The sequence below is a fragment of the Amblyomma mixtum genome, chromosome 7, assembly GCF_055824585.1.
Source record: "Amblyomma mixtum isolate Tamu chromosome 7, ASM5582458v1, whole genome shotgun sequence".
Taxonomy (NCBI): Eukaryota; Metazoa; Arthropoda; class Arachnida; order Ixodida; family Ixodidae; genus Amblyomma; species Amblyomma mixtum.
In genome coordinates this window covers 113,053,295-113,065,471 of record NC_143018.1, presented here as the reverse complement: position 1 = coordinate 113,065,471, position 12,177 = coordinate 113,053,295, and the positions used below count along the sequence as shown (strand labels likewise).

Genomic DNA, 12,177 nt, shown 5'->3' with positions numbered 1-12,177 from the left:
GAGCTAGAGAAAGGTGCAGAGGCACCAATCAGCGTCCTAAACGTTGCGCAGGTATGTTTGGTTGGTTGGCTGACGCTCTGCCGATGATTGCCATCACCAAGGGCTGACGCGAAGCTCAGGAAAACTAAAACCGAAACTGACCGGTCGAACTGTTCTCGGAGGTAGGGATCGTCCGTTTGTGTCACACCTTCCGCTGTGCACACGTCAGAGGTGTGCGGGCAACTCTGCACCATGCAGTTCAGGTTTGAGTGGGGCTGTTTTGACGACCGCTTGCTGTGCATGCTGTAAGTGGACACAGCCTCCCTTTGTAAAGCTGTGGAAATTAGCTGATGTGAGATGCATCACTTCCAAATTAGCAAGTGTCCAACGCCATAGACTTACATTGGTGCTAGCCAGGACAGCGCCGGTTGTTCAGATTATTCAGATTGCTGAATTAACAGCAGTCGAAATAACGAGTTTTAACTGTATCGATGCACAAGGAAGTACCCAGCCTCCATTTTGTGATGCCAATAGGAATAGGGTGTTGCTGGTGTAGTTTCAGTTTCGGGCTCGATTTAAGGCTCATGGCATTTTTAGATGAGTTTTTCCCGAAAGTTGGTGCACTTATTTTTGAGTAAATATGGTAATTGACACAGACAGAGAAAGGACATAAATCACTGGAGAGAATGTGTTTCATTCAACCTGGTTTAACACAGGCGTATGAAGTGTCAAGCCTTTTTTTTTGGTTTCTTTATTAAGGATTGGCACAAGACGAGGCAGCCTCACTCAGAAATGGTGAGAAGCCATGTTAGCGCATCTGAAGACCTAAATAGCAAAAAGGCCTAAATGATAACAGTTCTAAAACCATGCATGGGCGCAGGGTGATGACGTACAGTCCAGTTTCACACTAAATTTACTGGTGCGCTTTAATTTACGAGTGGCTTGCATGGGCTTTGCAGTGCAGTTTTCTTCCGTATACTGGCTTTAAGATTGTGTTCACAAAGTTATGGAAACCTACCTAGTCCGACACTTGAAACACACCTCTGAAATGCGATTGATTGTAGTGTACCGCTGTAGGGAAGCATTTCTTCTCTTGGACAACGTCCTTTTAGCACACCCAATCACAGGCTTATGCTCTCACTAAACATATCAGAAACACTTTTGTTTGCATGAATTTGTGTTTTTCTACAGAAATGGCTCAATGAGGGCATTTTAAGTTCCATTCAGTGGAAAACTCGGCGTTGGTGGCGTGAACAGAACATCCCCTAAGAATCAAAATCCTTAAAGCAAGTGGTGGACCCACCACCTAGGTTACATGACCTTGTGATGTTATCACAACCTGCCCACCATGGCAGGTGGCAATTAAATTACCGTATTTTCTGGTGTATAAGACGCACCTGCCATATATGCAGGCTGTCATTGAAAAAGTTGGTATATAAGACGCACCTGTGTATAAGACGCACCCCAATTTACCCAGTTAGGCTAGTGAGGCTTAATTAAACACGCTTGTGCGACCATCGTGCATCGTGCAGCATACCTGTGAGAAGTTCTTAAGCAACGCTAAGTGATCGAAAAAGGCAACACTCACGCCATACCCACCCACGTTTTAGCAAAAAAGAAAAAAAAAAGGAAAGTACTCTCCTTATGTCTGTAACAACTTTTTATTTTAGCTTAAAACCTTCGTAGTCTTCATCTTCGGATGCGCTATCAAAGAATTCACCCATTTCTGGAGGCAACGCGGCTGACACATTCTCTTCGCACTACGGGTGTACTACGTACACAGAGGAAATAAAGTTGCAAAGGGTGACTAAAAAAAAACGTCAGCTTGTCTTGGCTTGTCTTGACAATGGCGAGAAGCGTGATTTTCGCCATATTATGGCATTTCACATTACTTTTGCTTGGGGCCTCCGAAACTGCCGCGTGTTTATGATCCCGGAAGTCGTTAGCCCCGCCGTTTCACGATAAAGTTCACCTAAAAAAGATGCGCACGGCAGTCCATGTATTGAAGTATTAACCATGTTAAAACCGTGTTATTGGTAGCGATACTTTTTCGGTGAAAAAAGCTTGAACATGAACCTGAGTAATTTCCGAACTCGCAAAAAAAAAATAATAAAATTCGCGTATAAGACGCACTGTTGTATAGGACATACTAGCAAGATTTTTGGAAAAAAAAGCCGCGTCTTATGCACCGGAAAATACGGTAATGAATGGCCACAATAAGTTGCTCGATTAGAGAGTAACCTTGGTCTCACAAGCCCCACAGGTGGCAGCACCTGCCACTGCAGGGCAGTGGCTGATTGCTTAAAAAGGTGTGGGTTTGGGCTGGTTGGTAACCCAGTCTTGACAACAAAGCGTGCAGAAAAACGACGAGGACAAAGACGGGAAAAGACAAAGACAGGCACCTTTTCTCATCTTCGTCCTCGTCATTTTTTGCATGCTTTGTTGTCAAAGATTGCTTAACCTCTGCACCACTGCGCCAGGAGCTGTATGAGGACTACCAGTGATCTGTGGGTGTAAAATACGAGAATTACTGATTCTGCATATATGGGTGTTAACCCATTAAGCTATTCTGTCATACCCTTTAAAGCTGAGCTTAGGTGTCCCCTCCAGTCTCTTTCTTTTTTTCAGGATTCGTGACTTTGTCAAATATCAGTGTACCGTGTTGTCTTTGAAAACACTTTCGTTCACCTGCTGGCCAATGCGGACATTGCACAAGGGACCCAAGAAAGGATGGTCCCTGGGCAGTGCCACTTCGGTCAACATGAAATACAGTCAAGTCCACTTATAACAATATTCAAGTGCCATGGAAATACCATAGTTATAACCAATAAGTGTTATAACAGGGTTGTGTATGAAAAAAAGAAAAGATGACAAACTTCAGAGCATTTATTGACAGTAAATACCCGGAGGGGTTTGATTGTTCTAATGCCTGCAAAAGCTCATTAATTCGAACCTCAGGGTACCGGAACAATGTTCACCGATGACCAAAGCACCGCCATCACTGTGCCACCGGGAGCTTCGCGCACCTCCACGTTACAGGAATCAAGCCGGCTTTCCGGTAGTGATTCTTATGGGAAATTCAAGAAGCATGCAGAACCAAGGGTGCGGTGACAGCAGACAAGAGAAAAAAACTGCGCTGGCTGCATGCACGCGCACTGCACCGACTGATTGGGGGTACACATGACATGCGTAGCCAATGCAGCAGCTCTCCTGACCTGATGACTCCTGCCTCTTTTGCTTTCGTGGCATCGCTGCGCCAGCTTAGTCCATTCGTCGGCCCCACACGTGCGCGCTTTTGTGTTGTAAGCATGGTTCTGCTGGTGTGGTTGTAGCATTTCCTTTTTTTTTCTATAATGGTTGGCACTCAGTTACCAGATTTAATTGTTATAACCAATAATGTGCCTTGACAGCATTGCTATAAGCAGTTTATTTTACCATTGAACACATGGCAAAGCTGATGATGCCATGGCTGACCATTGTTATATCCGATATATTGTTATAACCAGTATTGTTATAAGTGGACTTGACTGTATATGTTGCAAAAGGATTTGCCAGGCTAGTTGGTTCTTTTCTGAATTAGAGAGTTAACTGCCCGAAAGGGTTAGGACACCAGGGAGACACATTCATGACACTTAGAAGCACCAGTTGTCAGTCTGCACTTTGAAGTGTCGTGAATGTGTCCCCCTGGTGTCCTAACCCTTTCGCGCAGTTAACTCTTTAATTCAACATGAAGCTGAAAAGTTCAAGAGTGTGCTTTCAGGGGTTTGTGTAATGCTGCAAATACACAGTATAGCTCAAAAATTCACACTGCCACGTCCTCTGCAGCTGCTCTGTAGTCTGCTGAAGCTCATGCTGACCTATTTGATGCAAGCACGAATAAGCAATATGTGTGTCCCACTTGCAGGCAGGTGCTGGAAGTCCTGGCAGGTATCCGTGGAGAGGACCCCGACACCCTTGCTGCGCAGGTGTACGCCAACACCTGCCACCTCTTCTTTCCTGGCGAGGAGGAGCAGCTTACACAATAAACGACCTCTCAACTCTCGCCAAATGCGCCATGCTTTGCCAAGGGTGTGTGCGGGCCACCTGTCAGTGTTGTCACAGTGTATGCAGTTGAAGGAGGGCTGACGCAACTGCTTCAACTTTCGAGCGGTGGCTTGCTGTTGAGACTCCATGTGGATAACCACTCAACTTGATTAGTGACAGCTAGCACATTCGTGTCAAGCACAGCGTCGCCATCGGGTGCTCCTTGGTGCGAGACTTCGATGCTGTGGTTATGAGCTGTAATAAGTAGCATGGGTGATTGTTACCCATCAGGCACTAGTTATGACACCGCAGAGTGCGAGTGATCCTCCAGTGCGTCAAAAATGCTTCGAGGATGTCTCCAGCATAATGCACAGAACAGCCTGAATTCACTGTCCTTACATCTCATTTGGCAAATGTACAGTCTTTGTCAAAAGTACACAGCCTAATGGGTTTGCTTCTAAGCTGTCTAGCGGGGCTCTTAAGAACACTTGACAGGCCTAAGCTTGGGAGGGTTGAGGACTTCGGCTCCTTCCGCCTTCGTGAGATTAGGGTCCCTAAGTAGGCTAGAGGAGCTGCGCTGCAGGGCTCAGAAGCAGAACCTTTGGCCTGTGTACTTTTGACAAAGACTGTACCTACAATATCCTCATGACACACCCATGGCGATTAACAGGGTGCTTAAATTTTTGCAAGTACATCAATACATGCACAGTGCAGTTGTATTGTCAGTATTTTAGGTTGATTCTCCTTTGCTAACCGCTCTTGATGATATCCTACTGCAGCACAGATTGCCGCTTTCTCCTTTGCATGTATGTACTATTACTGTAATGGCTCAAAAACCGCCTGCTTTTGCTGGCATTCATGCACATTGTGAAGTGGAAGTCAACGGTGCAAAATCACATGGTCTGCTATGAAAATATGACAGGTGAGGCCATCTGTCTACTAATAAAGGAATTCTGTTTTTATTTATTTGTGCGTTGTTTATAAATGCTGTTATCTTGAAGGACAGTACCGGTCCAGGTGTTTGCACATGTTTGTACAATGACCCCCCCCCCCCCCGAAAAAAAAAGAAAAAAAGAAGACAGTAGAACTTAGCAGGCAAGCCGTCCCTACCAACAAAGATATGTGTTGGAACAATACTTCTCAAGAGTGACATCATAAAATATGAGACCATAACATGCAAAAGTTAGAAAGACGCTCAAGTCACCGGAAGAGTGGAATGCGATAACACTAGCTTTCACCTTTGTCGCAGCTTCTGTTGCAACCTCTGCGTGCATTCGCGTCACTTTCTTTGTAATTGGTGGTGTCCATCAATTAACCACCATATTCAGACTGACAGCTGCAGTAGAAGGCATCCACTATACAGTGATGATGCTGACATGTGCATATGGTATCATGTTATTTTTATGATTTTTTATTTCAATTCTCTATCTAGGTTGCTGTCTAGAAGCTAGGTTGCTCACAACCCAATGGGAGAGTCGTGACGTCACAAGGTCATGTGACCTCCCTCGACCAATCAGGGTTGCCCACTAGGGCAGATTGGGATGTCACATGACCTGTCTCGACCAATCAGTGAATTTCATCTCGGACATCAGCGGCGTTTTGGTTTGGCGATATCTGTACCGCTAGTGCATTAATAACGTTCAAATGACAGTTATAGGTCAGCATAAATGACTGAGCAAGAAATAAGCAGTCGGCAAGTCACTGCTGGATGCGGATCAGATGCAGCTCATGCTGTGATAAAGAATTCTGTGTTTATAAATGCAAGGCAGTTATATACTTTAATAATTTTTAGAAAATCAAAATATTTGAAGCAGTTATTTCTTGTTAGCAATACTTTCACTGACACAGAATGTCACCTGCATGTAGCATACCCATCAGAGTAGCTGAGGATTTGCAACATGGCAGTAGTGTAAATTCCACGGATCAAGTGAAAAAAGAATTCCAGGTGACGAGTACAATTCCCATTCATAATAGGCAGTAAACCACTTTTTTTATCAAGATCACTGAAAAAGATGCAGCTGTAGCAATTGGAGGTAAACCTGACCCGCCTTTCTTTTTGAGCTCTAATTTGTAAATATTGATCTCAGTGTAGGAGCCTCAGATTACAACATTACTGTATTCTAAGATTGATCAAACAGCGCCGTTGTAGACTCAGAAAAAAGTTTATCAGGTGTAGTAGACGGTAAAAAAATTTTATGCAGAGAATTAGCCAAAGTAGTGTCAGTATGTCTTGTATGGGAAAGATTACTTGATATTCAGAAGGCAATATACTGTTCTTTTCAGCTGTTATCCTCACATGCACTGTCGTATCAAAGGCCTGCGTGACAAAACTGCACAGTTTTAGCATCACATGCAAGCCCACTCCTGTTGAGTTGATGGCATGTAAGAGTATGTTGGGAAGAAATGAACATAGGAGAGAAAACTACCAGTCCACTTTATGATTACCATAGGAGACAAATTCTGTGATGCAGTTCCTTCTGCATATTTCTTTTCAAAGTGAGCACAACTTGAAACAGCAAGCCACGAAGCCGCTTAAACTAAGGATACACGCATAATACAGAAAATTGCATTAAACTGGCCAACCGTTTGCTTTGATTGCTGCTTCAGGGTTCATTGGCCTGTTAACTGGTAGCTATTCATTCCATTCAGTGCTTTACACAGCCTTCCCCTTCAGAATGGGTTGTGCCTAAAAAGTTTGCGGAAGTCTGCAGCAGCACAACTGACAACACTTCTTTGACCCCTATTCCATCCCACTGGAAGGACCAGGTCTGCTCAATGCACTGGACACTGCATAGGGATGCGATGAACACATGTAGTCACATCCTTTTCAGCTGCCCTTAGGTGGAAGACGACAGCAACGCAGCTAGTGTCCTATGTCAAAACCCCCAACCATACCAAGCGCTGGCAGGAATGATGGTCTGACTGAGCCAGCAGGTTTGGAGGTCCACTTCAGCACACCAGGGAGAGGAAATTTATAAGACAGCTTGTGGTCTAGTTAGGGAGTTAGTTAAAGGGGAGCTTTGCAAGCTGAAACAGCATTGTGCTGAAAAATTATTTTTGTCTGAAAGTAGTAAGGCTCTCACTCCCACTTGATGGCTTGTGCCAGCCATAGAAGATGACACCTTTCCTCTTTGTTCTACACCTATAAGCAGCTCTTGATACCTGCTGAACAGATACCCATAGGTTTCACGTCTCCAATGCACTGCTGGTGGAGATGCTGAGCTTTGTGCAGCCTGGAATGGCGGACAGTTTCCTCCACCTAAGATGTGGTTACAGCGGCTAAAGCAACCAGTTATTGTGGAGAGCCTGGGCGGTGACCGTGGCCTCGGAGGGCATGACGTTGCAGACATGAGCCTTCGTGGTGGAAGTGATCTGCAAAATGTGCCAATCATCTTGCAACTGGACACACAGGCAGCAGCTGGATTAGCTATACCACCTCCAAAGAGTGGAAAGACATCTGAAAAATTTAGAGTAGTGCCGGGTGCAAAGTCCGTGACAGCATTGCCGCATGCTGAACCTTTGAGCTCTGCCAAAGGACAATAATGAGAACTAAGGCACAAGCATATTATGAAATTGTTAGACTACTTTTCAGACATTGCCTGCCAGACAGGTAAGGCACAAGCATATTATGAAATTGTTAGACTACTTTTCAGACATTGCCTGCCAGACAACTGGAGCAACCTTCATGGTCTGACAGATGCATGAGGCAAGGTTTTGTATGGTTTTGATGTGATGGGCATGCAGATTGTTGCTTGCTGATGCTGTTGTATGCTAGAGACATGACACCAGCCTTAGCCCTGAATTTAGCAGAAGGCTGGTTGACAGGGCAGCTCTGGTCACAAACGGCAGCATGCATGACCAATGGAGCGAATATATGCTTGGCTTTCGAGGTGTGTGGAGCAAAAGGATGGTTGTGGAGGATGCACTTTGAGAGGACCTGACGGCACCAGCAGAGCGTCGCTTATACACTGCATTTGGAGGAGTGGTAAAAGCTGAACTCTGTAGTTTGGTAACGTGAGCAGACTTTGAATACACAAAGACCAGACACCATGCTAAAGTTTTGTCTTTGTACAGCCAGAGAAATCGGTTTGTTTCACGTTCAACTTTTTTGTGCACCTATATTGTGCTTATGACTTCAGTGGCTGCATTCATGGCAACCACATCACTTAGACGATGACATAGACGTCATGATTGAGGGTTCGAAGGGTGCTATGCACATGGTCAAGAAACTCTGGTCCCTAGTATGTTTCAATGCAATCTTCCAGTCACCTGTTGTCACCAATTGTTTTGTAAATTTATGCTTCTCATCAATGTTTGCGCTATTAGAATTTTAGGTTTGACTGTTTTTGGTTTATATGTCTTCGATCTGCCCATCTGCATGCCGAGCTGCAAATAAAACAAAAATGTGTCTACAAATACAGTAGCAGGAAGTGCAAAAAGCAATGTTAGGCAGCAAAAGAACCCAGAAGTATGCGAGGCACAAAGCCTGACACGTTTCTTACATCGGCAACTATAGCACCGTGCAAAGGCTAGCGCAGTCATTTGTGTTCAGGTTCACTAACCTAGCTACAAGTTGTCAAGAACGGCGCAAGTGGAACCGCCATTTCCTCCATGGGAATCGCGACGTGCGCGCACCAAAGACAGATTGGCAACGTAGAGTGCTGCTCCTGCAAAGTGACCGCACGTGATTGCATTTCATGTGACTTTCTTTTTTTTGAGTTTGGTGCGCTACGGTACGAGCCGTCAGCCTTTCGCACGTTACTCGAGAATGAAGCGGCAAACGCCCCCTCAAAGGAGGCATATCAGCGGATGGCGTCCACTGATACTGTCATGACGTCGCGGTTAATTCCATATCGCCTGCGCCTGCTTGCTAACGTGGCCGACGCGCATGGCTTTCCATCCATGCCGGCGCGCATCATATCAATATGCCACCGTAGCATGACCGTAGCATGGGGCTGGCTGGCGTATCGGTCGGTCGACGCCATTGGCTGGAGTGTCACTTTTTAGGGGCTTTCGCCACTTCGTTCTTGGACGATGCGCACCTTTTCCTCCCAGGGTTGAAATATGCATATTATTATGTATACTAATAACCGTTCACGAAACCGCCCTCATCGCGCGGGCTTTCGTGAATTCCAGCGTTCCCGTTACCACGACAATAGTGACGCCCAGGCATCATCCAATGGGAGGATTCATTCTACTTCCCAGCGGGTCACGTGGCCCTCTTCCACGTGCTGCGCGCCACTGCGCTTATTTGAATCATTTCCCCGCTGACTGCCCGCCGTGGCGGCTGAGCCGGCTGCGGCTGAAGAAGTTTTCGCTATGGCGTCGTGGTTTCCCAGCGTTGGCACGATACTGCCCTTAGCGGCGCTTATGTTTTACCGCCTCGGACGCGACCAGACAACGATGCAAACTGTCGACCTGCTCCAGGAGTACGACTACATCGTCGGTAAGTGGTCGCTTGCTGACGCGCCCTTTTCAAATGGGACGGTTTCACGTGCCTGCCACGGATGTCGGGGGACCCCGTCCTCGACGTGCTGCACATGGTTCAAGCTGCCCGGCAAGGTCGTGGAGCTGATTCACTGCCACTTTGGAGGCCAGTTTGTTCGGATGCGACGCCGTATGACGCGACAACGATGGCTGTGGTCGCGCGGCCGAACTTCTAGAAAGGAGTACTGTTTCTTTGGGCGGATCGAGGGTCATGCTTAGGACCTTAAATTTATTAAAAAATATAAAAGCAGTCCTTCAATGCCTTTTGCCTATGATAAAGCATTGATGTACTCTCGTTAAAGGGAGCCGCCGCGGTGGCTCATGGTGCTCATTTTATGGGGAAGACATAAGATAGAATATGTCGCGGTACATCTAACGCAGTTGTGTGCGCGTGAAAAAGCTAGGGCCAGTTTGTAAAACGTCATTGAAATGCTATTTTTCTTGTTTTGAACAAAACATTTTCTTGTTCTGTGCAGTTTCCTAGTGATAGCGCGTCAAATTCATCAGTATAGACAGGCAGAGCACACACAAGCATTTTTTTTTTGTTTTTTCACAGAGTAATGATGCATCATATCAAGCTTGTCTTAAAGGAGTATAGCCACATAATGTTAGCTGTATGTTTTTTTCCTGTAATGAGCCACCGTACATGGTGGCTCAGTGGTTATGGTACTCAGCTGCTGGAAAGGTTCGATCCCGGTCATGGTGGCATGCATTTCGATGGAGGCTAAATGCTAGAGGACTATGTGCTGTCACTACTGTGGGATGTCAGTGCATATTACCAGGCGGTCGAAATTTTCCGGAGCCCTCCACTACGGGGTCCCTCATAGCCTCAGTCACCTTGGGGTGACTGAGCCAAACCATCTTTTCTGTTATGAAGCAAACACGCTAGAATACACAATCATAACATGGTACTTGCCTACAACCACTAACTAATTCATCATTTAATTTCTTCTCATGCTGTTTTGGTTTATTTCAACAACTGAATGGCTGTGACATCAAAGGTCAGTATAGGTCACATGAGACGTGAACAACTGCAATATAATTATTGATACAATGTTTGTTGTCAGTCCGGCTTTTGAATCAGGCTGGCGTTATCGTGAATTAACACAGCGTACCTGTGGTTGTATTGCAGTTTTCTCACTCCTTGCACGCTGTAACACACCTTAGCCACCATTTTATTGTTAACAGCTCCACAGAAGAAATTCAGCTATATATTATTTACCGGCCGTAGGGTAATACAATAGGGTGATCCATGTATACTAATGTCTGACACATAATTACGAAGAAAACACACAAGCAAAATCTGTCTTCTCCTTTAACTCTGCTGGTAAATAGGTACAGGGAACAGCAGCTTGCAATAGTAATGTCTAGGGCAAGCAGTAAGCATGGATCTAGCTCGATATGAAAGTGCAACATCCAGGAGGATAAGAACGGGTTGGTGAGCATTTTGCAGGTACTCTTGGTCATGATTAGCAGCTTACTTGCATCCTTCAGGAGGAAATTTTATAAGAGCTGTGTCTTGCCAGTACTATTTATGGGGAAGAAATGTGGTGCCTAAAGAAAAAGCTTGAAATGAAATTGCTGACCCTGCAGCGAGCTATGGAAAGGAAAATGGTAGAGGGCGCTGTTAAGAGATAGGAAGGGGCTTTAATAGGAAGTGAATTGGTTTATAGAGTTGAGTTGAGCTGAATATTCTAGCTCAAGCTAAGAAGAGGAATCGGGTGCTGGTAGGCCTGGTAAAGCGAAGGCAAGATAACCAGTAGCCCCTCTGGGTAACAAAATGGTATCCCAGAGTAGGCATACAGCAGGAGGCAGCGGAGATTCAGGTGGACGGATTAGTTTAGGAAGCTAGCACAGGACACGGTTAATTAATTACACAATGAACATTAAAACACCATGGACAACCTATGGATGTTTAGGATGTCCACAGGACATAAAAGGGAGTTCCTGTGCTCACTGGGTAGGGACCTGAGGGAATCATGCAACAGACTTTATACAGATCATCTCTCCAGCTTGTGACACCTAACTGCCAGGTAGTGCATGAACTTGCACAGCTGCAGATTATGGTGCCACCATTTCAGATAAAGCTTCCTAAATGAATTGAGCTCCACGCCCATCACGCTGACTTGCTTAAAGACTACATTTATCAAAATGTTCAGTGTTCAGCCAGGGCACTGTGTTGGGTGTCCGTCTTCCAGACATAGTTTTTGTTTTTGTAGTCTTGCTGATGTACAAGGCAGAATATACGGCACAGGTACTGAAACGGCTGCAGCCCATTTTAAGAGATAGCTTAAGAGCCCCATGTCCCCGCATCCACCACCGGTGTCACACTTTGCCACCTGCAAGGTGACAAATGGCACCTTTTCAGATGGCAAGAGCCACCTGCTTCAGTTGGCAGGTGGGAAAGTGGAGAGGGAAACCCTCTCTCCACCTCTGTGTGTGTGCAAGGCAGCTGTCAACAAGGTTCTTATGCTGTCACATTGTCGCAGCTAATAGTAATGATGTGTCCTCCAAGTTTTTGTTCAATACACGACACTTGTGGCCAGCAGTGTTTTTTGCTAGCTCGACATACTGTGTGGTTCTGTGGCATCCTTGGCTTGAGGCTGATATGAACAACCTGGAAGAAATAAGCTGTAGGTTGGGCTGCTCTCTTAATCCTTTCTTCTCTCCAGTTTTCTGGTTTTGTTG

At 45.6% G+C, this 12,177-nt stretch overlaps 2 protein-coding genes across 4 annotated transcripts in view; both read left to right on the top strand.

Annotated features, from left to right (window-relative positions):
* The window catches only part of LOC149337244 (deoxyribonuclease TATDN1), a 34,704-nt gene extending 30,683 nt beyond the window's left edge, over nt 1-4,021 (top strand). For all 3 annotated transcript variants that reach the window (XM_089553407.1, XM_089553405.1, XM_089553406.1), the window contains one exon: nt 3,884-4,021. In XM_089553407.1, the coding sequence (XP_089409533.1) occupies nt 3,884-4,004 (121 nt within the window). In that variant the 3' untranslated portion in view covers nt 4,005-4,021. The remainder of the gene's footprint in view (nt 1-3,883) is intronic.
* Nucleotides 4,022-9,221: 5,200 nt separating this feature from the next.
* Nucleotides 9,222-12,177, top strand: part of LOC149337243 (glucose dehydrogenase [FAD, quinone]-like) — a 36,283-nt gene continuing 33,327 nt past the window's right edge. The window contains exon 1 of the mRNA XM_089553404.1: nt 9,222-9,448. Within this exon, the coding sequence (XP_089409530.1) occupies nt 9,322-9,448 (127 nt within the window). The 5' untranslated portion in view covers nt 9,222-9,321. The remainder of the gene's footprint in view (nt 9,449-12,177) is intronic.